A 21536-nucleotide genomic window follows, 5' to 3' on the forward strand; every position below is an offset into this window, starting at 1 on the left:
CAGGGGTTTTACCAGCCACCACTGGAGTAGTTAAGCTTATGTGAGAGTCTATAGAGTGCAGGATCCCTGTTATCTGGTTGCACGGAGTGCAGACACTTCTCTCTCTGGAAACAGAGATAATACTGGACCTCTGGCTAAATGAAAAATTCAAACACCATACAGGTTTTAAATGATAAATCTCTGTAATAGTTTTCAGAGTGAGGAAGAGAAAACACATGTTTGTGGCTCACTCATTGATATGCCATAGTGATTTATGAGGTTAATCTTTGCTATCTGTTTAGACTTCTTTTTGAGAAAAACATTTTCAAGAGCTGCGTGTCTGAAACAAACAGGCTTAAACATTGCACAGATACTTACTTCCTTTGTGTCACCATCTGTGAGCCCAGTCCAGGAGAGTCTGTACAGGACTATGTCACTGGCTGAGTGATCCCAGCTGACCTGGAAACTGTCTGTGCTGATAGCACTGGAGCGCAGGTTCAAAGGACCAGGAACAGGAGCTTAAAGGCAGAAAAAAAAGTTATTTAAGGTATTAAAGTGCTCAATTTATCTTACTTTTACATTAAATAATCACATACTGGATGATGTTTATCAATATGCTGAATTTATCACAAGCTTTTGCTATTAACTGAAGAGAGCTGACCAAAAAGAGATTGGCTGGCAGCGCATCTGCACTCATGCAACTTTCATGGATCTGTTTCATGAAATATTTACAGCTGCAGTTTGAACGGTTTTCCTGACATAAACATTGGTTCTGATTCTCATCCCTCCTCATTTTCCCCAGAAACTACTTCTAATGCAAACACTCTGGGGTGAATGAAGACTAAGTAAAAACCGAGCTATGTGCATTTTAAATACATAGGTTTGTTAAGTAGGATGTGTAAAACACTGTGCAACAAGTAGTACAGGTAAAAGCCATTTAACTTTAATTTGTAAGATTTTATGTTGAAAAAGCTACACAGTTAAACTGCTGCTTTCCTTACTGTAGTGATTAATTTATCAAGAAATAGTGAAATTTAATTCATTTCTGTTTCAGTTTATTGGCAATTATTTCAGACTATTAAAACATTGTTATGCAGTATCTAAGAGCACAACAATTACGTACAACTGCTAAACTTAAATCATGCAGGACTTCTACCATTTTCCACTTTTCCTCTCAAACTCTTAAAAGTGCTGACACACTCTTGTTTGTTTATTTGCCCTCTTTTCTTAAACTGCTCCACTGACCGAAGTTTGCCAGAAGACAAATAAAAAATCAACTTGGCTGTTTAGAGCGAGTGAGTTTAAAAGTTGCTGGCCAAAAATACATTTCTTTTTGCTGACTCAGCACTGGGGCCCAACTGATTGTTGCTTAAAGGGATATCTTGACAAATCAATATCTGTTAGCATGACAGAATAGTAAGGGACAGTGAAATGACCTTTTAATGTGCCTCTGCTATTATGCTGAGGTGTAAATGAGATGGGCAGACTGCCAACAGAACAGAAGGACCAGTGGAGGGAATAAAATTCAACACTGTTTGGCACGAAGAGAAATGTTCTACCTCCTGAGGGTATTGATACAAGTGTTTTCAAGAAATGGAGACAAAAATGTCCAAGCAGCAAGGACATAAAATAAAATAAATCTAGAGGAGGAATTGCAAAAAATGAACAAGAGAGCTCAGTTATTATCATTAAATGCAACATGGGATGTCCCGCTCAAGCTTTCTGCCCCTGATCCTAATCTCATAATCTGCACTTTTTGCTCTAACATATTTCCACACAGATGACATTTTAGCCACAGGGTTGCTAATGCTACTGTAACAGACTGTCCTGTGTTTGGTTTATGGTTGCCTTGTTTAACCCAGGAGAGTTACGGAGGCTGCTGTAAAAATGTTGCTGTTGTGCATATATGTCCCTGTTATAAAGGTTAAGTTGTGGCTTAAATTGAAATAAAACAGAATTTTCTAATAAACAACATCACTCGCACATCAGTATCCCACCAAAAATACTGCTCAGTGACAGCTGAAGTAAATGATTTGAGTAAGATGATCAGCCAAAATGCCAATCCCTGATCGATCCAAAAATGTGCATATCAGCTTTGATGTGACATCATCAGACATCACTTTCTTACTGGTTGTGAATCCATCCGTGAGTGGTTCTGATTGGCCCTCATCATACAAGGCAAAAACAGCCACTGAGTACTCTGTCAGAGATGTTAAACCATACAGGTCAAAAGTGTTTCCAGAAGGCACCTCCACCTGCAAAACAAACACAGACACGTTATGAAAATGAGATAGCTCAGCACAGTCTGCTAAAGAGGCTACAAATCATTTGAACAATCAAAAATCAACATTCGAGGAGTTTCAGTTTTAAGCACTTGTCTCCTGTGGAACAGAGCAAATTTACCAGGATGTCACAAAAGAAGAATGTTTTCAGTAGTATGGACTAATGTGATGTTTGTATTATGAGACACCAACCAAATTATGCATACACAAACACACTTCACTTTGTGTAAATGCAATACCTGCTTATTATCTAAGGTGATTTATACAACTGTTCAATACTCATTCTAGTTTGACCTTTTCATGAAAACAACACTCCCAATAATTGATCTCTTCTTTGTTCTCCCCTTCCATCTGTCTCATCTCATTACATCCAGACACTGACGCTTGCAGATATAAATGGCATTAATTTATGTTATTTATAGACGTTACTAAAAATGAAGTCCAAAAAACATGAACTAATTAAATAATGAACGCAAGTATTACCTCCTTCTCGACAAGTCCATCCGTCTTTATCCACACAATACGGTAACCTTTGACCACTGTGGGCACGGGGTCCCAGCTGATGTGGGCTGAGTTGTGAGTGATGTCAGAGAGCTGGAGGTTTGCAGGTGGACTCAGAGGTACTGAGAGGACAGAGAAAGAGAGTGGTGCATTTTGTTGACTTTTGGCTTTGTAAGCACTTTGGTACATTTAGAAAAGAGAAATTTTCAAAGAGGGGGATGCACTTTCCAATCTTCCCTCCCTGTAGGCCGGTTTGAGGGTTATGGATAGTGAGGTCAAGGAATTAAAAGGAATGTGTGCTTGTGCGTTACTCACATGTGGTTTCCTGGTTTGTAATGGGGTCACCAGCTTCCTCTCCATACATGGCATAAACTGTGACGGTGTATTCAGTATGAGGGGTCAACCCATCCAGCTCCAACTCTGTCACTGCATCTGATACTTTGACCTGAAAACAACGATACAAAAACACCCAGTGCAAAATTTATTAACAATTTTAGGCGTTCAGCCTTTAAATTTAAGTCAAAAACTACTACTTGAAATATTTACCCACACAAGACACTGATTTCCCTCTCTATCTTTCTTTTATTACCTCCTTTTCATCTAAGTCTCCTCCTTCATTAAGCGGTCCATACAGCAGCATGTAGCCAGAAACTCCATCAACACTGTCCCATCTCGCTTTCATGGTCTTGTGAGACACATCAAACAGCTGGAGGCCTGTCACTGTGGGAAGAGCCACTACAAACACATGCACACACACAGACACAAACACACACAGCAGACGATTCAATCAGAAGGGAATAAAATAAGTCACTGGGTTTCCTGCGGATGCTTTAATCCTACAGTCATGTGGGCACTTTGTCTATAGTATGTCTGTCTGATGTTGCTGTCAAACTTTTAATTCACTGTTTTTGACTTTTGGTCTCGGATGTTAGCTGAAGCATTGGTGTGAGGTTTTGTGAGTGCCATCCAACATGTGTGTTTGTGTGTAAGAATAAACTTACGGGTTGTTTCTGATCCTCTCAGAGCTTCACTTGCCTCATTTGCATACACAGCAAACACAGCCAGCTGGTACTCTGTGAGTGAGCTGAGGTGCTCTAACACCACAGAAGTATCCCCACCGTCCACTACTGCCTGGGATGTCAAAGCATAAGTCGGGCAAGAGGGAGAGGGAGTGGGGAAAGATGGATGGGAGGGACAGAGAAGAGAGATGGGGTGAGGAAATGGATTGGATAAGAGGAATGGGGGAGTACGGGGCGAAGAATGGTGGGGAAAATGGAAAGTGGGGCAATGGATGGGAAAGACAAAAATGACAAATGGAAGAGGGAGGAAGGCCGGGGAGGAAAGGGAGACCAAAAGAGAATGGTGAAAGATGGGAAGAGTCGATTTATTGATTGGGATAAGGCACAAATGTCCAGAGCAAAATAATATTTTTTCATCCTGATCTGAATGGATGACAGTTGTGATACAGATTAGGTCTGTGCTGAGCCAGCTGGAAAGGTCTCCTCACATGCGGCTCCAGACCATCTGGTCTCTGTAAACCCAGCTGAACAAAAGATTTAAAGGTTTCTGTGGTCAAATGTTCTGGAAAAATCAGGCAGGTGCCCGGATCAGCCAGAGTATAATTTCTAGCGGGCCCTCATTACCTGCATGAATGTTCCTGGGAGTTCTGAAAAGAGGGATGAGAGCAGCAAAGGGAAATGAGAGAATGCCACCACAAGCATCTCACAGGAAAAAAATTAACTTATACCTGCCAGAAAATCCTGATAAAGTAGCTCCCGTTGGTGTAGTTAAAATGATGGAGACACAGAGGAAAGCCTGGACCAAACTCCCTGTCTGTGCTTCTACTGAGACTCTTACTGAGTGAATTTATGTCATACTTTGACTTTCAGATAACTTTGAGCTTGCATTTATGTGTACATTTCTTAATTTTATAAAGTTATGCACTTGTTTGGTGCTTATTTCTTTCAGCTTTTTTAGTTTAATTTGATTGGGTAAAAACACAATTTTAGCATTATGGTTGTGCATTTACTGTGGTCATGTCTACTCCAAAGATGCTAGAACCATGTAATTGATATTTTACAGGTATTCAAACATTCATATACACCATAACACCCTGATGTATGCATACTTGGAAATATGATGGACAATACACAGAAAAAGACAATGCAACACATTGCTTTGATAGCTTTTACATCTGCTAAAGGAAAATTCTTGTAATATGAACTTAAAAACTTGCAAACCAGGATGCTACAACATAGAACTAACATATAAAAATGTACATTTCAAAAAAGGGGAAAGATGTAAAAATGATTCAGTACCTCCTGTGGTTCTCCTCCAAGAGCAGGGTAATAAACCACTCTGTATTTCTCTACATTTCCAGGGGCGGGGCTCCATGAAACCTGAAAGCTCCGTGCTGTCACCTCTGATGTCACAAGGTCAAGTGGGGGCCCAACTGCTGCTGGTATGTGTTCTAAAAAAAGTATCATTAGGGAAGGAGGACAGGATAAGAGCTTGTATCTGATAACACAAAATTACTCCCAGTGCAGGAGTTTAAGTAGAGAACCCGACATGCAATGTGAATCAGAGCAGGGGAGATAGTGTTGACATAAAATCAAAACACATTAGTTGGATTTATGGTCTCTTTAAAGACATCTTAAAGAAAAAAGGGAAAAAAGACAATGTTTGCTCAAAGAATTGCCGTTCTGTAATGGTATTATTTCTCTTTGGCTGCTATATGAGACCATAGAGACATTAAAAACCTTTGCATTAGAGGTGAACCTCTCTGGCCACTCAGTCTTCATCTTTAGAGAAATGGTTTGATAAACAGTTGTCTGCACTGTCTTTCAACAAGAACTTTGATCATTCATTGTGAAGAGCTGGAGTGAGAACACTTTGTTGACTCAACTTTGAGTTTGCCTTTGTTTGGACAGTTGATATCTAGAAGGGCAGCTGTGACAGCAGTTTGTAAGTGTATGACAATTCTTAAGACATTAAGTATGCATGACTGCTGCCACAGAGGCTGCCCTATGGCTGCTCCCTCTCCCTGTGGCACTCCCTCCTTACTCTGCTTGATGTCCTTGTCTTGCTGCACCACTTGTTCACACACTGTTTGGGTCAGTCCCTCCACTATGGAGCTCATGATGTTGAAGTCTGCTACATTGTAGACATGAGTGCTGTGTGGCTCAGAGGCAATGGAGCGCAGCTCATTCTCATCAGCATTCTTCACACCTGGGAAGGTGGGAGCAGAGATAAAACTGGTTTAAAGAGAAGAATAATCTTTTAAAATGTAACAGAGCAAACAATCTCTTCTGCATATCAGTTTTGGTGTTCCTACCGATAGCAAACAACTCAACTCCAGCATTTCTCAAGCTCTCTGCGGGGGGAATGACATCATCCTGGGACTTCCCATCTGTGATAAGAATTCCGATCTTGGGTATTCCAGCTCGGGAGCCAGATTCCGGCTTGAAGCAGTTCTCCAAGATATACGTCAATGCAAGGCCTGAAGAGACAAGGAGAGCGACAGAGGAAGAATAGAAGGGGATAAGGGGAGAATAAAAAGATTAAAAAAGGAACAGGATGGATGGATGGATGAATAAATTTTTATAAGGTGTCCAAGAAAGAAAAGAGGCAAAAAAAGGTTGGAAAATGGTCATAAAACTGGGATTTTACAGACATTAGACATTACTGGTTTGGGACAACTAAACCAAAAAAGAAAAAGGAAAAAATTTAAAAATGATCCATGCAAAAAGACAAATTGTGTTAGGGAAACCCAGCACCTGTGAGTGTGTTTCCTCCTTTGTAGGGCAGGTTCTTGACAGCATCAATGACAGTATCTTTGGTGGAGAAAGCATTTAGATGCCACTCTATCCTGGGATCTCCACTGTACTGAGCCAAACCTTCAAACACACAATTACACAAACTCTTAAATTTGCTTGCTGAAACCCTTCAATCTCAGACTCATATGATAGATCATTGCCAAAAAACACTACTCCCAAATAGATATAAGCAACAGAGCTGCATTAAAGCAGCAACTTCATCAGAGATCTGTATTTATACCTGTGGTGTTGCTCATCTGCTAGAGTTGCAGTGACCTACCTATCCTTGTCTTATCTATGCCAACATCAAAAGCATTAACAAGGTTTTCCAGGAACATTCGGACCAGACGGAAGTTGAGACGCCCAATACTCCAGGAGCCGTCCACCAGGATCACGATGTCCGCAATAGCCTCAGTGCGACACACAAACTGATCGACTGAAATAAAGAGAGAAGAGAAGACAGAATGGTGTGAACTCAAAATGACCAAAGTTAGGGATAATAAGACAGACACAAAGGCTAATAACTCAGTGGTTTAAAGACGTCTCATATGCACTCACAAATGACGCCCAAGCATGGCAGGTTTGAGGCTGACTTTATTGCACAAGACAAACACAATTAATCAAAAAGAAATCTGCAAACGTCCCCAGCATACTGAGAGCACTTTCTCCACATTCAGTACAATGAAGCAAATACAAATAAAAATCAAGTCTGAATCCACTGCTAGCTTCAAAGATAATCTCTTCTTCCCTTTCTCTAAAACTATGTAAACACGTGGTGTAAAAAAAGCACTTCATTATCTTCCTTTGAACTCACTGCTGTTTTTCATCCAATAACTCTGTCAGCATCTCAACATGACTGCAAATCAGATTCACTATGCATTCAAAAGAGATTTTAAAGGGAAATCTACAGAAGATTCCTCCCACCTGAGACTAATAGTGAGATATTGGATATGGGTCAATACTGTGGGTGCAGTCTCACACACCCACATACACTTTTATTGGTTCATTTATCATAATTACATAACTGCTTATCTTGTCATCCTGCAGTGTATGATTTTCTATAAATGAATACATCCACTTAAAGAACATGCTGATAAGGTCAGATATTTGTGTCTTAATGGAGAAAGGCAATAAAAGGGAGTGCTGACTGTAAGAAATGTGAATTATAACTTCGAATTTTTATACCCGCCCAACACAGTCTTCAACAGAAGAAATGGCTACATTTGTCATGATGCTCAAAAAAAATAATATTAATGTCCTGTGGTAGTCTTAAGACCTTTGACACATTTTAGTTAATATCAGGCTCCCTTCTCTTTGAATGTAGCTCCACTTTGCTGTCACATGGGTACGTTTATCTCCTATATAACTCATATTCTGGCCTAGCATCAGTCATAAATCCACACTATCATGAATGACTGAAGTTGACAAGAACAGGTGGCTGATGGCCCAAAACAGCACAACATTAAAAGGAACATAAATGACAACTGTGTTTTGGAAAACAATCCTTTTTTGTAATTCCTGGAAAGCAAATCTGTATCATTTACTGTATCAGCTGTGCTTTTTGTGCCTCGATCTAGGACAACACTGTCTGAAGCCTGAAATAAATAAAATTTAAAAAAAGAATGAGCCACGCAGGTATTCGTTTCAAGAAGTGATTTTCCAGACGGAGCCTTCCTGTCTGCTGTCTGTGTCTGTGTGACTGTTTGAACCATCCATCTGCTGCAGACGGCAGACGGAGGAGAGGAAAGAGGACAGTGAGGTTAAGAGATAGCTGATGACAATTTTTGGTTTGCAAATGTAAAACATGAAAGACTGAGACGGTGTCCTATAAAATACTCTTCAAGTAACGTTTGCCAAGAATATTATACAAATAGTTTTGAGTACATAATGGTCACAGAGGTCCTTATTGCTTCTGAAAAGACGCAGATAAGATGAGCTGTGGTTTAGCTTAAGCTATTCAGCAAAATGGCAAAAGTCTGTGAGGCCAAAAGCAAAAACATGGTTCTTTGTAGAGTTCCTTTTCTTAACAAATAGACAAGCATGGCCTTTAAAGGAGCTCTGGGGTTAAAGAGGAAGAAGAAAGAACCATCACTAAGTAGCTGAGAGACTGCTTCAAGAAAGAGGAAGCTGTACACAAACACACGGATCAACTGAGGAGCTATTTTAGAAACTGTTAAGAGGGTGTTGGTACAGCTACTGCTGTTGACTCTGTGGTAAAGAGGAAGGTGAGGAGCTTCCTGTTTAAGACAAAAAGAGCCAGAAACAAAGAGTCGGGTACTGTGTAACATAAAAGGCCTTTATGACAGATGATGAAGGTGTAAACAGAGTATTAGAGGGTCATAGTGAAGATAATTACAGCGTGTTAGTCATTCTCTGGGTTGTTGCTGGAAAGGGTGAGAACGTCCTTCAAACAGACACGACACTGGTGTTTTACTTCCAAAGCAATAATCAGAGAGGTCCATTTCCTTTACATTATCCCCGCTGGAGGCTGTAAACCGTTAAGTTGTACAGCAGCAAATATTGTGGAAACCATGAGATGATGCTGAAGGATCAGCGGTGTCTCTTTCATCATTTAAACATCGAGACTGTTTTAAGCTACTGTATCTCTGCATGGTTAAAACAGCTCTCCAAAGAGCCAGCTCTGCATCCCAGAATCATACACTGTCCTCTGCTCTCCCTGGAGGATATTTATACAGCAGAGAGCTAACGGCACCCTCAAGGACACTTCACAACCAGTCATCACCTGTTTGAACTGCTGCCCTCTGGTCGCCCCACAAAGTAAATAAATCACCACAAACTGACTCAAAAACAGTGTCTTTGCCTGAGCAGTCACTGACTTGTGAAATGTTTATACATTTTTTTATTTATCAGTGCTGTTTTGCACTTAAAGAATGAAATACATTTTCTATGTACTTGAAGCAATGACAATGAAGGTGTATCTAATTTGTATATAGCCTGGGAAAAAAAACAAACAATCATTTAAACGACAGTCCAGTGAGCATGAAGGACTTGGTCACATGGGTCAACTTCTGATTTACTAAAACGATGGGTTTAATGTAAGATGTCTGATGCGTAATAAAACACATATTACAATCTGTTTTCATGCCTAGTTTACTCTACTTAGTAATGTCATGCAGCTGAACAGGAAATGAGACTCTAAATGGTCCAACCTCATAAAGTCACTATGAGCTAAAGAGTGAAGATTAAAAACTGGTACGCATTTTATTTTGCTTGTTGACATGAAGTACCCGTTAAAACTGTTTCCCTTTAGTTTAAGAAAAACTGCAAATCTTGTAAACCTTAAATGCAAATTTTGTCATGTCATGTATTTATCTGATGTTGTGTCATTAACTTTGTGGCCATGCCTCATATCACAACCTTGAATCTAGATATCAAACTTATGAAGGTTACACAAAATTTAGTGTCAAATACTAGATTGTGCATCTCCCTCTATGAGCCCAGACTAAAACAATATAGTCTATTTCAGGATTATTCGGTAATCAACCAACACAATTTTCTATTCATTTTTTTCCCAGTGTTTTGGAAAATAACCCTCAATCAGAGCAAAATTACCTCAGCATGTAGAAGGCACGTCTAAATCACACTCGGATACAAAATATATAGTGAAGAGGAGTATACAGAGATAATAGAAAAGCCATGTACACTTTGTCCTACACAGAACTTAAAGAAGCACAAAATGTTGTTTCTGTGTTGCAGACAGTGCCTACTGTACTTGCTACTGAATCCCTCTTTTCTACTTTCTGCCTGAGTGCAAGACAATAAAAGTCTTGTCGAAGGTCCCTCTTACTCCTCCAAGCACCATCTGCCTTCTCTTTCTCCTCTTCTCTACCTCTTTGCCCATTTTTCTCCTCCCGTCTGACGCCTTCGCTGTAGGTCAAAGTGCAGTAACTGGGGGGAACAGTGGGGCACTGTGTCTGTGTGGCACATGAGGGAGAAAAAGCATGAGAGGCAGCCAGGGAACAAGGCAAAAGCAGGATGAGAGAAAACTGGTGAGGAGACAAAATATTGTATTTGGGTTTTCTGATATACTGCAGGCATATTGACAGACTGTGTGGTGCTGAGTCTTTTCTTTGTTGAGTGAGGGTGTGGTTACTCCTGGTCATTTCTGTTCTGCCTTTCTGTACCCATCAATCATAAACTGTCAATACATGTGACTGAGACAGAGTCTGTTTGGAAACAAAATCTAAATCTAAACACATTTAGGTGTATAAGCCATGTTACATGTAGCTGAGTAATAATCAATTTAACTGCTTTAGCTTCAGTGACCTACTAAAATACTATAAATGACAGAAGTACAAAATTAGTGCCGGAGGGGAGCTCAGATGGTATTGTTGTCTCGCATCACAACTCAGCATGCTTTTGGAGCCAAAACCCACAATTTATTATTCCAGCTTTCTTTGGCTGCCAAGTGTTTTACTTTTAATCAAACAAAGGTTTTCGGTGTGAATGTTTTAAAATTAATCTATTTAAATTCTGTTGAAAAATCAAGCATGGAAACAACTGGTGCCAATAAACAGGTAAACAACCAAATGTGCCTGGCGTAGCTGAAATGTGGCAGTAGCACTTTTATGTTAATTATTTAAAGCAAACAAAAGGAAAAAATACTGTGGAAGGTTGCTGATGCACATTGTACAAATGAAGTTCAAAACTGGCTTTTGGGAGCATGGGCTACTGGCTGAATCCCACACTGAAATAATGTGCGGCATGAGTTGGCTTCCCTTTCCCGCACTCTTTCCCAGCTTCCTGCTCTGTCCACTGTCCTGCCTCCTCCCAAACCCACCCCAAAAAATTAAGGTGTAAAAGCCACAGAATATGGCTCTGTGAAATACGTCTTTTTAACAGATTTCTTTGTCAGACGGTGAAAAGCAGGTGTTACCAACGTACAAGTGTTAGCTCCTTTTATAAAGTTCCCTGGAGAGTCATTACAGTGTGACAGCACAAATGTGACAACCCTGAAAACTTAAGAGACTGAATTTGCAGATTTGCGTCTGTATAACTTTATTGTGCAACATGAAGTTGTCTGAATTATATTAAAACTGTATTTACATGAAAGCACACAACAGTAAAGGCACTGCTGTCAGTACGACTATTCATATGCAGACGCACAATTGGACGAGAACCAACAGTAATTAGCATGCAAGCATGTGATTAGCAGACTGTCCACCTGGTGTCTGTGAGAGCGAGAGAAAGCCACCACATTTTACAACTCCACCCACAGAGCAGTCTGCGGTGCTGTGGGAAAAAAAAAAATTGTGGCTCCTTGACAATTGAATTAGCTTGTGTGGGAGTTGAGAAATGGGTATTAAAAATCTGAGTGCAACAATGGAAAGCACTGTTTGCGGGCTGCAACATCAGAGCTAAGACAGACATGAAGCCACAAAGACAGTGACAGAGGCGTGGGACAAAGCTGAGAACTTGAAGGGAGAAAACAAGTCACAGAAGTTACACTTGTAACAGTACACAAAAGAAGCATGTAAGGGTTCAAACTCAGATACACAAAGCTACTTTTTATCCACACAGCAGTCCAGATTAATTAAAGCAGAGTGTCTGTGACCTTGTATAGGAGGCTTCACATACACACTCAGACGTGTGCATACAGTCAGGAGAGAAATGTATAAACAACAAACAGACAAGTTAATGCATAGAGTCACACATCACATCCTCAAAATGCACAAACTTATCTAGCTCATAAAACTTTTCCACCCTCTGTTCCTTCCTCCTCTTTATCGCTCTCTGTTCTCATTAACAGCAGCGCTCTCCATGCCGGCCTTGATTTATTGCTGACCCCTATTTAGCCAGGGATCAGTGGAGTGTGCTGTCATTTCAATCTCCCTTTAGTTAAGTTTTATTTCCCCTGCCACTCTGATTGTGTTTCAGTGTCTGGAATTAACACTGAGGAACTGTGACTGACATGCAGATAGATGAAAAGTAGCAGCGACAGCTCCCACATCAGTGAGAACATTTCCCTTTTTCTCACAGAATAAGTTTTATTCCTGCATGAATCAGCTTTCAGAAGCGCTCTTCACCTCTGAGAGAAGGCTAATTGATCACAAAATAAGTTAATGATCATTTCCAAATAGTTTAACTGGAGATGAAATGTTAGATTTTGATGTATTAATCCTCTCTGTATTAATACACACTTCAGAGAAGTGATGAAATGATATTATACAGTAGGTGAACAGCCTCTTTATGGTCACCCCTGAGAGATGTTTTCTCAATTTATCTTTCCTGATGAATAGTAATAGGATCCATTTCCTCGGCCTGTGCTTTATCACGTAGAGCCCAATGTTTCAACATAAGCAATTTCCTCTATATGTGGAGAAAATGCCCACTTTAAATCAATGTAGTCTGCTCCCCTCGCCTCTGCTCATGTGTAGGTGTACCCGCTAAGTGCTTTACCAAACTGAGATGAAAATGCAGAGGGCATTTAAAGTGACACAACAGAGCTACACCGGAGAGAACAACTGACTTTGCTATCCATCTGCCTCTGTTTAAGCACAGGGGCCAAAAAAGAGAGTACATATGGTCATTTTCAACCAAAACTTTATCATCTTTACTTCTCAGAAAATATGTTCTCTCAGACTTATTACCTGCAGACGTACAGAGCTGAGCTGAAAATAAAACCAGTCAGAAACTATCAAAAATTTTTGAAATATTTGAGATGTCACAATCTGTTTCCACACCTAGGGATACAACTGTGGAGCGCCGGAGTAAATCATCAATTGGTTGGACATCAGATTTCCCATTTCTGTAAAAATACAACTTGACTTTTCAGTGATGTCAAGCTAACATGCTATATTACAATACAATCATTTCGGACGTGAGCAGATGTTTTTTTTTTCAGCTTGTTTCCTTGTCATCAGTGATTTTAGAAATATACAGATTCCAATTTTACAGCGTTTTTGTTTTTTCCCCATTATGTTGAGTTAGTCCAATAAAAAGTTCCTACCCTCAAGCCAGCTTGATTTAAACCAGTTTGAGTTATTACAGTTGATAGAGAAATGTGATATGGGCCAAAACTCACTATGTGGCTCTACCTACAGAGGGTAAAATCTTTAACAGTTTAGTCAATGTAGTTTTCACTGTTTTAACATAGTTACAGTAAATTTATTATTTTTTATTATTTACATGGACTTAAAATAATCTTTATCTAAAATTGTTTTGGTCTTGTTAGCTGTTAAAGCTTAAAAGTTAATTCACCGACAAGAACCAAACCAGGTGAACAACTCAAAACAGCCTGTAAACAGTCTGAAAACTATTTTTCTGAGTATAAAAATTGGAGTGGCTGCTATGATTTAAAAAAAAAAAAGATTTGAAAGTCACAACTTCACACTCGAGATTTAGAACTGCCTGAGCATCAGAGAGCTGTTATGGCTTTAGTGCAGAAGGTTTTCCTCCCCAGAAAAACACTGGTGGCACACAGGGGGCTTGCTTATTCAATCAAGAGACAGGCAGCAGATTGATACACCTGTCGTTTGCTCAGTGGCCCTCAGAGCAGCTCAGACAAACTCAGCCAGGCACAAACATTCATATTCATCTGCGAAACCTGTGGGCCTACGTGAGAGGAAGACTGTGTGTGTGTGTAAGCAGAGCAATCTTGGGGGTTTTAAGGTGTAATCCGACAGCTGTTTTTAGGCTGTTTGCGTCGTTCCACCAGAGACCTCTCCCCTGCTTGGCCTCCTGATCTTTAATCCACCGTCTTGTTCTGCTGGACTGATCACTCAGACGTACTGACAACACAGACTCCATACGTATGCTTAACACAACACATGGCTGCTATAACCCGTCTGTCTATCCCCCTGAGTCTGTGGCTCTGTCTCTACCTGTCTCTGTTTGCCTTGTTTATCTTCCTCTAATCTGTCTGGTGTACACATCCACACTGACACAGACACTTGTTAAACTACTCAAATTTCAGAGTTGAGTTTTTCTTATCGTGTCTGGTTATTTTTTAGCTCCATGCACACATTGTAAGACCTAAAGAAATGGGTTTGGCTCAGCAGAAGTTTTTTTGTGGAACTGTTCAATAAAACACCGGCTTACTCATTAATCATGAAGGAGGGTCAAGATGCCTGTCAGTCCACCTGTCTTCTGTCTCTCTACTATATCTTCATTTTTATCTTTTTGCTGGGGCTGTTCAAGCACAACACTTTTATCATCAGCTCGGATACACTAGTGTCAAACACTACTGTGGTGAAGCCAAGAAAGAGAGTGTTTAAATTATTTAAAGCAGCTAAATCTTAAGTAGAGGTGTCCCAGTCCGATATTGATATCGGATATCGGTCCGATATCAGCAAAAAAACAAATATCGGTATCGTATCGGAATGCATCTAAAATCTCTGATATAACCACTCCATTCCAGACTCCGCTTTTGCTGTTTTTATTTGATTTATTTAGGTTATTTTCTGGGTCTTCTAATTAATTATTTATTTTATTCAATTACTAGTATCTTTTATGTTTAATGTTAACATTTCTGCTACCCATTGGTTAATAATAAATGGGTCATTTTTTCCTCATACCTACTGTTGCTGATTACTGTTCTTTGTTTGAATAATATCTCTTAATCAAGCCTTTTCTAACATGACAGACATACTACAAAATAAGTAATAAAAGTATGCATTTTTAATGCTGATATCGTATCGGATTAATATGGGTATCGGCCAATACTCAATGCTGCAGTATCTGTATCGTATCGGAAGTGAAAATGTAATATCGGGACATCCCTAATCTTAGGCATAAGTAGCAGATACAGATAGAAAGATGAGCAACATGAGATGAGAGAATGCAACAGTTATTATACATCTCCTTTGCCATTTCTTTAATAATTATAAGCCATAGCATGAAATGAGCACCTCAGCGGTAGATCTGTACGTACAGTGTGTACATGATCTAACTTCAGTGTGGCCATGAGCAGAGAGGTGAGAGTGAGGAAGGAACAGGGACGAAGTGGATGCTAATTGTTTTAATTGACCTCTAGACTTAAGGAGTCCTTGCCCATAATGACCGAAAGGCCATTAGCATTATCACATCCAGACACACACACACACACTCACACACACACACACACACACACACACACACACACACACATGAAACCACAGTCAAACAATTAGCTCAACCCATCCATGACCCCCTCTTCACTTAATTGAGGACAAGGACAGAAATCTCAGTGGTACAGAGACACCACACACACACACACACACACACACACACACACACACACACACACACACACACACACACACACACACACACACACACACACACACACACACATTCATTCCAAAAATGAAGAGTAGATCCAGCATGTGTGTGAGGATGATTTTTTGTAACTTTATTAATAGGAATAATTCAGGAGTTGGCGAGCTCCCAAAACAAAATGTAAAACACAGCTCACAGTGACATAAAACTGTTAAGTGAGACGAGACAAATGGAGATCTAAGCTCATTTCAGGAAGCTCCTGGCTTTTCACTTTGTCGCCTTTCTTCTCATGTGGGTTTGTTTTTCATTCTCTTCTCTTAATACCTTTTTTAACACCAGCCTTAGTTTGCCCTTCACACTTTAACACCAGCCAAAACGGAAACTGTGCTTTTCACAAAATCTGAGAGGCACATCCACACAACACCACCCCAATCATAACCCTTTACATTTCTTGGAGCTTTTAATGCTCATGACATAAAGGTCTGGCTCCTTTTGCTCACAAGGGGAAAGAAATGATGTAATGTTAGGAGGCATTCAAAGGGTTTGACAAGTTAGTGTTTAGTCTGTACTTACTTGAGCTGACTACATGTTTTTACTGCATTCGCCTGCTCTCATTTGTAGGATCAGTTTTTGCCTCCTTGCTCAGTTTCTTTATATATCTGTCTGCCAACAGTGACACATCTCTCTGGCCACAGAACTTGGACATCTTGTGCAGCCAGTGAGCATCACACTGACTAAACTTTGAAGTAAGGAATTAAGTACTTAAAAGAGCAAAGTGCAAACTAGAGGAAGTAATATGGCAATAAATAAAGAAAGACATGCATAGAAATTGAAATAGATGAAATGAATGTTAAAGCTGGGAATTAGCAAAGTGATAAATATAAAGAGAGACACTCACATATAGCTGTAAGGTGCCAAAGCTGAAATAAATGCTAATGTTAGGAATTAAGGTTGGCTATAAATACAGAGACCTTGCTCTCTAGGTGCGTGTTTGTTACCCTCTGCAGACGTGATGGATACTAGAGGACTCTTTCTCTCTCTTTCACCATCAGAGAATTGAATGTCAACAGAATCTCATTGGCCTCTGGTTCAACTTTAACCGTCTGTCCCTTGGGTTCAGTCTGTTTGTGTCAGCCCGTCTGAGCTCCAGTTTAAAGCCACAGTCAGAGAAGGAGGAAGGCAACACTCCACTCACATCCTATTAGGTAATGTGTGTTTAGAGAAGGCACCATAGCATAGAGAAAGAGAGAAGGAGAGGGGAGACTTTTATGTTTGGCTCAGTGATCTCCTCTTGTTTGTTTAGTGTGTTGTTCCGAAACAAAGCAACCATCACCTGGTGGATTGTTAATGATTTTAAGGTGATTTACTCAAAACAAACAGCTGGATGGAATGGCTTAATTCCCCTCTCTTTTGGGGCACCTGTGGAAATTATTTGTTGATAAAAGTAACATTTATTTTTCCCTTTCTGACGGCTGATACAGATTTTCACTGTTTCTGTTTTCCCTCAACATCAAAAGAGCTACACATGATTCAATGCCAAGTGAAACCGTTTTTTGTCAAAAGGCCACGACAGGCAACATGGTATGGTTATTTTTCCAAGATTTACATTTAAAATAATTCCCAAAGATATTTTAGACACACACTCTCAATATGTGTTTTTTTTTCACAAATTTCACATTTAATTTTCTAAAGCCCTTTCAACAGTACAGCACTAAGCTTTGCTAAGAGAAATCAGTATCTGTCAGATCTTTATGGTCTGCAGGGCGACAACCATCAATTTTACTGCTGACCCACTTTTGTCACAAATACAGTTATAAACACACCTAAAACACACCTAAAACACACTAATGTGCACACACACACCCTCACTCACACAGACTTCCTCTGATCTAATATCATGCAGCTGTGCAAATAATGGCTTTTATTTTGGAGAAAACACTGTTCAGGGCAGTCCTCCAGTGAAAATATATTACTGTCTTCACTTACAGCTGCTAATGGATTTGTTCTGGCTTTGATAAGAAAGACAAAGATACTTATTGTCATTGGCTGCATGATTTCCTCACTGACTCAGACCAGAAGCAGTAGCTTAAAAACAGTTATTGTGTCAAAGCCCCAATGATTATTTCTGAAGTATGGATTTTTTATTGAGAATTTAAAGCAGGGTAAACTAAAGACAGACTGAGATAATGTGTATACACTTCACAAATATATCCTTTATATTACTGCCTTCAACGCAACCTTATCTGACATTTCAACCTTATAGTTGAGTTATATCAAAATTAAAAAAAGATTTCCTCCAACCAAATGTAACAGAAGTATTAGTATAACAATTAGCAACAGAGAGCCAAGGTGTATGGTTTATTTCAATGCATAAGGCTTTACTCTGTCATCTTAGGGCTGCCTGCTTTGTCAGTGTTCACTTGATGGCAATGGCTCTAGAAATGGAAATGTCAATTTTATCAAAATGGCTAAAAACCCAAATACCCAATTTGTTGAAGGAGGCTTGACAATCAGAGCAGCACAAAAAGTCCTCTTCCTCATATACAAAACAGCGGACGGGTCATCAGAGAAGCAAACTGCAACAACTTTAGGTGTTGTCACATAAGTCGAACCCATATGATCTTCTCTCCTGTGTGGAAACTTGGCTTGGTCCAAAGGTTATAGGCAACACTGAAATATTTACTCTTCACCTTGTCTAACTTTGCCTCTTGCAGTTCAATGGGTCCACCGTCTTCTGTTTGCCCAGGGCATTGGTGGTGTATACACCGTCCCCTCATGTCTAACTGATTACTGCTTTCTTGCTATATATCGTTTGAATTCTCAATGTTTAATACCAAACACACTTTCTCATTCACCCCAAAAACACAAATGTGACTTGAAAGATGCTTTCAGGAGGATCGGTTTTATCTGGACTGCCTCGCCACCCTCTGGCCCGCTGTCTCACTTACTCTGTCCTAATGACTTTGAGCGAGGTGAGTGTTTGTTTTGGAATTAAAAGGGGATCAGATAGAAACGTTTTTTTTGTTCAAGACAACTTTTTACTAGCTACAATGTGCCAAGGTAAGGTATTTATGAGTTCAGTTACGTAGTGCTGTTGTTTGAAACTTGACAACAAGTAAACACTGTCAGTTTGTTTGTAGTTTATGAGCTGTATATATTTAGGCCTGAGCATGGGCTGTATCACTCTCCTGTTTAGCTTTCTTATGCTCTCCCTTTTCTGTATGAGAGTTAGGCTCCAGTGTTCACCATCAATACAAAATTAATCACAAAAATCATTTTCAGCAGAGACAAAGAAGATATCTCTTCTCACTACTAAACTTTGTCAGTTGGCATGGTGTTGTCATAGAGACCCAGACGTGCAGTAAATCATTTCGGTCCTGCTTGACCTGATCAGAAAGCTACGAAGTAGCAATTTGAAATGATATAATATTGGTGCTGATAATCTCATTTTTAGTGCGGATTACAATTAGGTATATCTAGAAGGGAGACTTTTTGTGAGATCACTTTGAAACTCCTCACAGACCCTGTAATGAAAAAAGGAAAAGGAAAAAATCTAAAAACCTCACATGTCAGTCCTTTGGTTCAGAGACAAGGATGGAACTCAAATAAAAAACAAAAAAAAGAGAAAACAAACCTGGATCCATCCCCCTGGGACCAAGCACCTTTTTCAGCCTCTGATGTTGTGCATGAATCTATCTTTTTAAGACTATCTCATAAAATCTGTGTGTCTAGATACAAAGGTTAGATCCAAAACTTTATTACTTTTTCATTATTTTTGTCCAACTCTTTCTGTTTCTGCCCCCCACGCGTCTAAACTGTGTCTTCTGCTTTCTCTCAGGCATCTCTGCAAAGGACCATGAGCAGTCCTGCATCTCTCTTTTCTAGCTGTGGGTGCCCCAAGCAGACTTTGATCTGGTTTATAAACCCCCTGGTGTTTCAGCCTCTTCTTTTTCTCCTTTTTTCTCTGGTATGTAGGTTGACCTGTCACTCCCCCTCTGAGTGTTTATTTTTCTGTCCTGTCTGTGTGAATGCTGAGCTGACCTCCTGCAGTTGTTTGACCAGCCACCTATCTAGTTTCCAATGGTGGAGGAGACATTGTTTTCATTGGGGTCTTTCGTATAAATCGACACCTAAAGCTGCTTATCAACTCTCTGGATCCATATGCTTCACTGGGTTTTCATACTAGATATAGGGTTTATGATGGGAGTGAACTGCACATCTGCATCTGATCTGGCTGATTAGAAACAAATTCTGAATTAAGATTTTAGGAGAACCAAACTAAATGTAAATTATTTGAAGCTGATTTTAAACAACTGTCATCTTGTTTTCAATGATGAGAGCAAGTTATAATTTGAAGGAAAAAATGCTGAAAACAGTTCTGGTGATGGTATGAATCAGTGTTTATTCATGTAGCATTGTCTCTAGGAGAGGAACCTTTGAAAGTTTCTGTAAGCAATTACCTAAAGTGGATCCAGTGAATCAAGCGAACAAAGATGGCAACCTCCTTAAACTGAGGTCATATGGCCCTGAGTGAACTGGCATTACACAGGATTTGCTCTGTCTCCATGTCCCATTCCAAACTGGAGAGAGTAGATGTTGATGTTGTGACGAATCAGACTGTGACTAGAATCAAGGTTGAACTTCAGGCACTGAAACAGTCATTTTCTAATACAGTCAGTTGATCAAGGAGCCTGGACCGAGGTTGTTGTTGGCAGCGATGAAACTGAATGAAACAAATGGAAAATGAACGTATGACAAACTTTGTTGGCACTTCAGCTGGCAGGCAGCTCTAATTCTTTTTCTCATCCATTACTTGTTTTTTATTTCACATAATGTAGGGGGCTCTGGTTCTGGAAATGGTAATCCCATTTCTAATAGACCTCCACTGATTTTATCACAAGCAGATTTCTGACACAGTCCAGTAACACACGTTTTGTGACAAAAAGTGTGAATCTACATTTGGACTGTTTTTGTCAGAAAATAATGAGAAGAGATGGAGAACTGTAATTGTGTATTTCTACAGTTGAAATCTTTCCAGATCCTAGGAACAACTAGACCGATTTCTAATGGATCTTCAAACCCAGAGTGCCTACCTGTCTTTATAGATTTAAAGGACTAACACGTAAATATATGCTCTATAAATATGAGCCTAAAACAACCCAAGATCACACACAATTTCACAGTATTATCTTTACATCTTTATTTCTAACTCTGTCTCTGTTGCTGTATAATTTATCCAGTATGAACTTCTCTCCCACCTCTCTTTCTTCTGTGAGTTCAATGAAAAATTCTCTTCATCTTCTCGGGCCTCTGTATTAAGTTTTCTATTCAACTTCTAAAGGTGGCGTATTACGGTAATTACTCCAGGTAGGTTGGGGGAAGATAAAGATAAGGCAATTATGCTTCACGGTAATTATGTTTCTCTGATGTTACTAATTTACAAAAAGCACACAATGAACCGCTGTACTGATTTAACAGGATGATATAAACCTTTGTTCTCCAGTGAATAACTGAGGCTAAATCTGTGAGATGAATTTCATTTCTGACCTTTTATACTTAAAACACTAGCTCCAGCCTGCATAGTTGTCCAGGTATTTAAAGCTGTAGCCTCTTGCCCAGATAGCTGTGCTAATTACATACTAACCGCTCTCTACACCAGTTACGAGGTACAATTCTCTTATTTAATGCTCTTCATTGGACCCTGAGTTTTAACTGATCTGTTTAAATCTGCTTTTTACTA

General features: G+C 39.6%; 1 protein-coding gene across 2 annotated transcripts in view; it reads right to left on the minus strand.

Moving 5' to 3' along the window:
* col14a1a (collagen, type XIV, alpha 1a) overlaps positions 1-21536 on the minus strand; it is a 129287-nt gene that overhangs the window by 78649 nt on the left and 29102 nt on the right. For both annotated transcript variants that reach the window (XM_074682658.1, XM_074682656.1), the window contains 11 exons: positions 6858-7013; positions 6539-6658; positions 6097-6261; positions 5826-5990; positions 5081-5232; positions 3764-3893; positions 3352-3497; positions 3078-3207; positions 2745-2884; positions 2108-2234; positions 358-497 (listed from right to left, as the gene is read on the minus strand). In XM_074682658.1, coding sequence (XP_074538759.1) covers positions 358-497; positions 2108-2234; positions 2745-2884; positions 3078-3207; positions 3352-3497; positions 3764-3893; positions 5081-5232; positions 5826-5990; positions 6097-6261; positions 6539-6658; positions 6858-7013 — 1571 coding nt within the window. The remainder of the gene's footprint in view (positions 1-357; positions 498-2107; positions 2235-2744; positions 2885-3077; positions 3208-3351; positions 3498-3763; positions 3894-5080; positions 5233-5825; positions 5991-6096; positions 6262-6538; positions 6659-6857; positions 7014-21536) is intronic.

Source organism: Halichoeres trimaculatus, unplaced genomic scaffold (assembly GCF_033239565.1).
Source record: "Halichoeres trimaculatus isolate MK-OKI-2021-1 unplaced genomic scaffold, fHalTri1.1 fHalTri1_scaffold_12, whole genome shotgun sequence".
NCBI classification, from domain to species: Eukaryota; Metazoa; Chordata; class Actinopteri; order Labriformes; family Labridae; genus Halichoeres; species Halichoeres trimaculatus.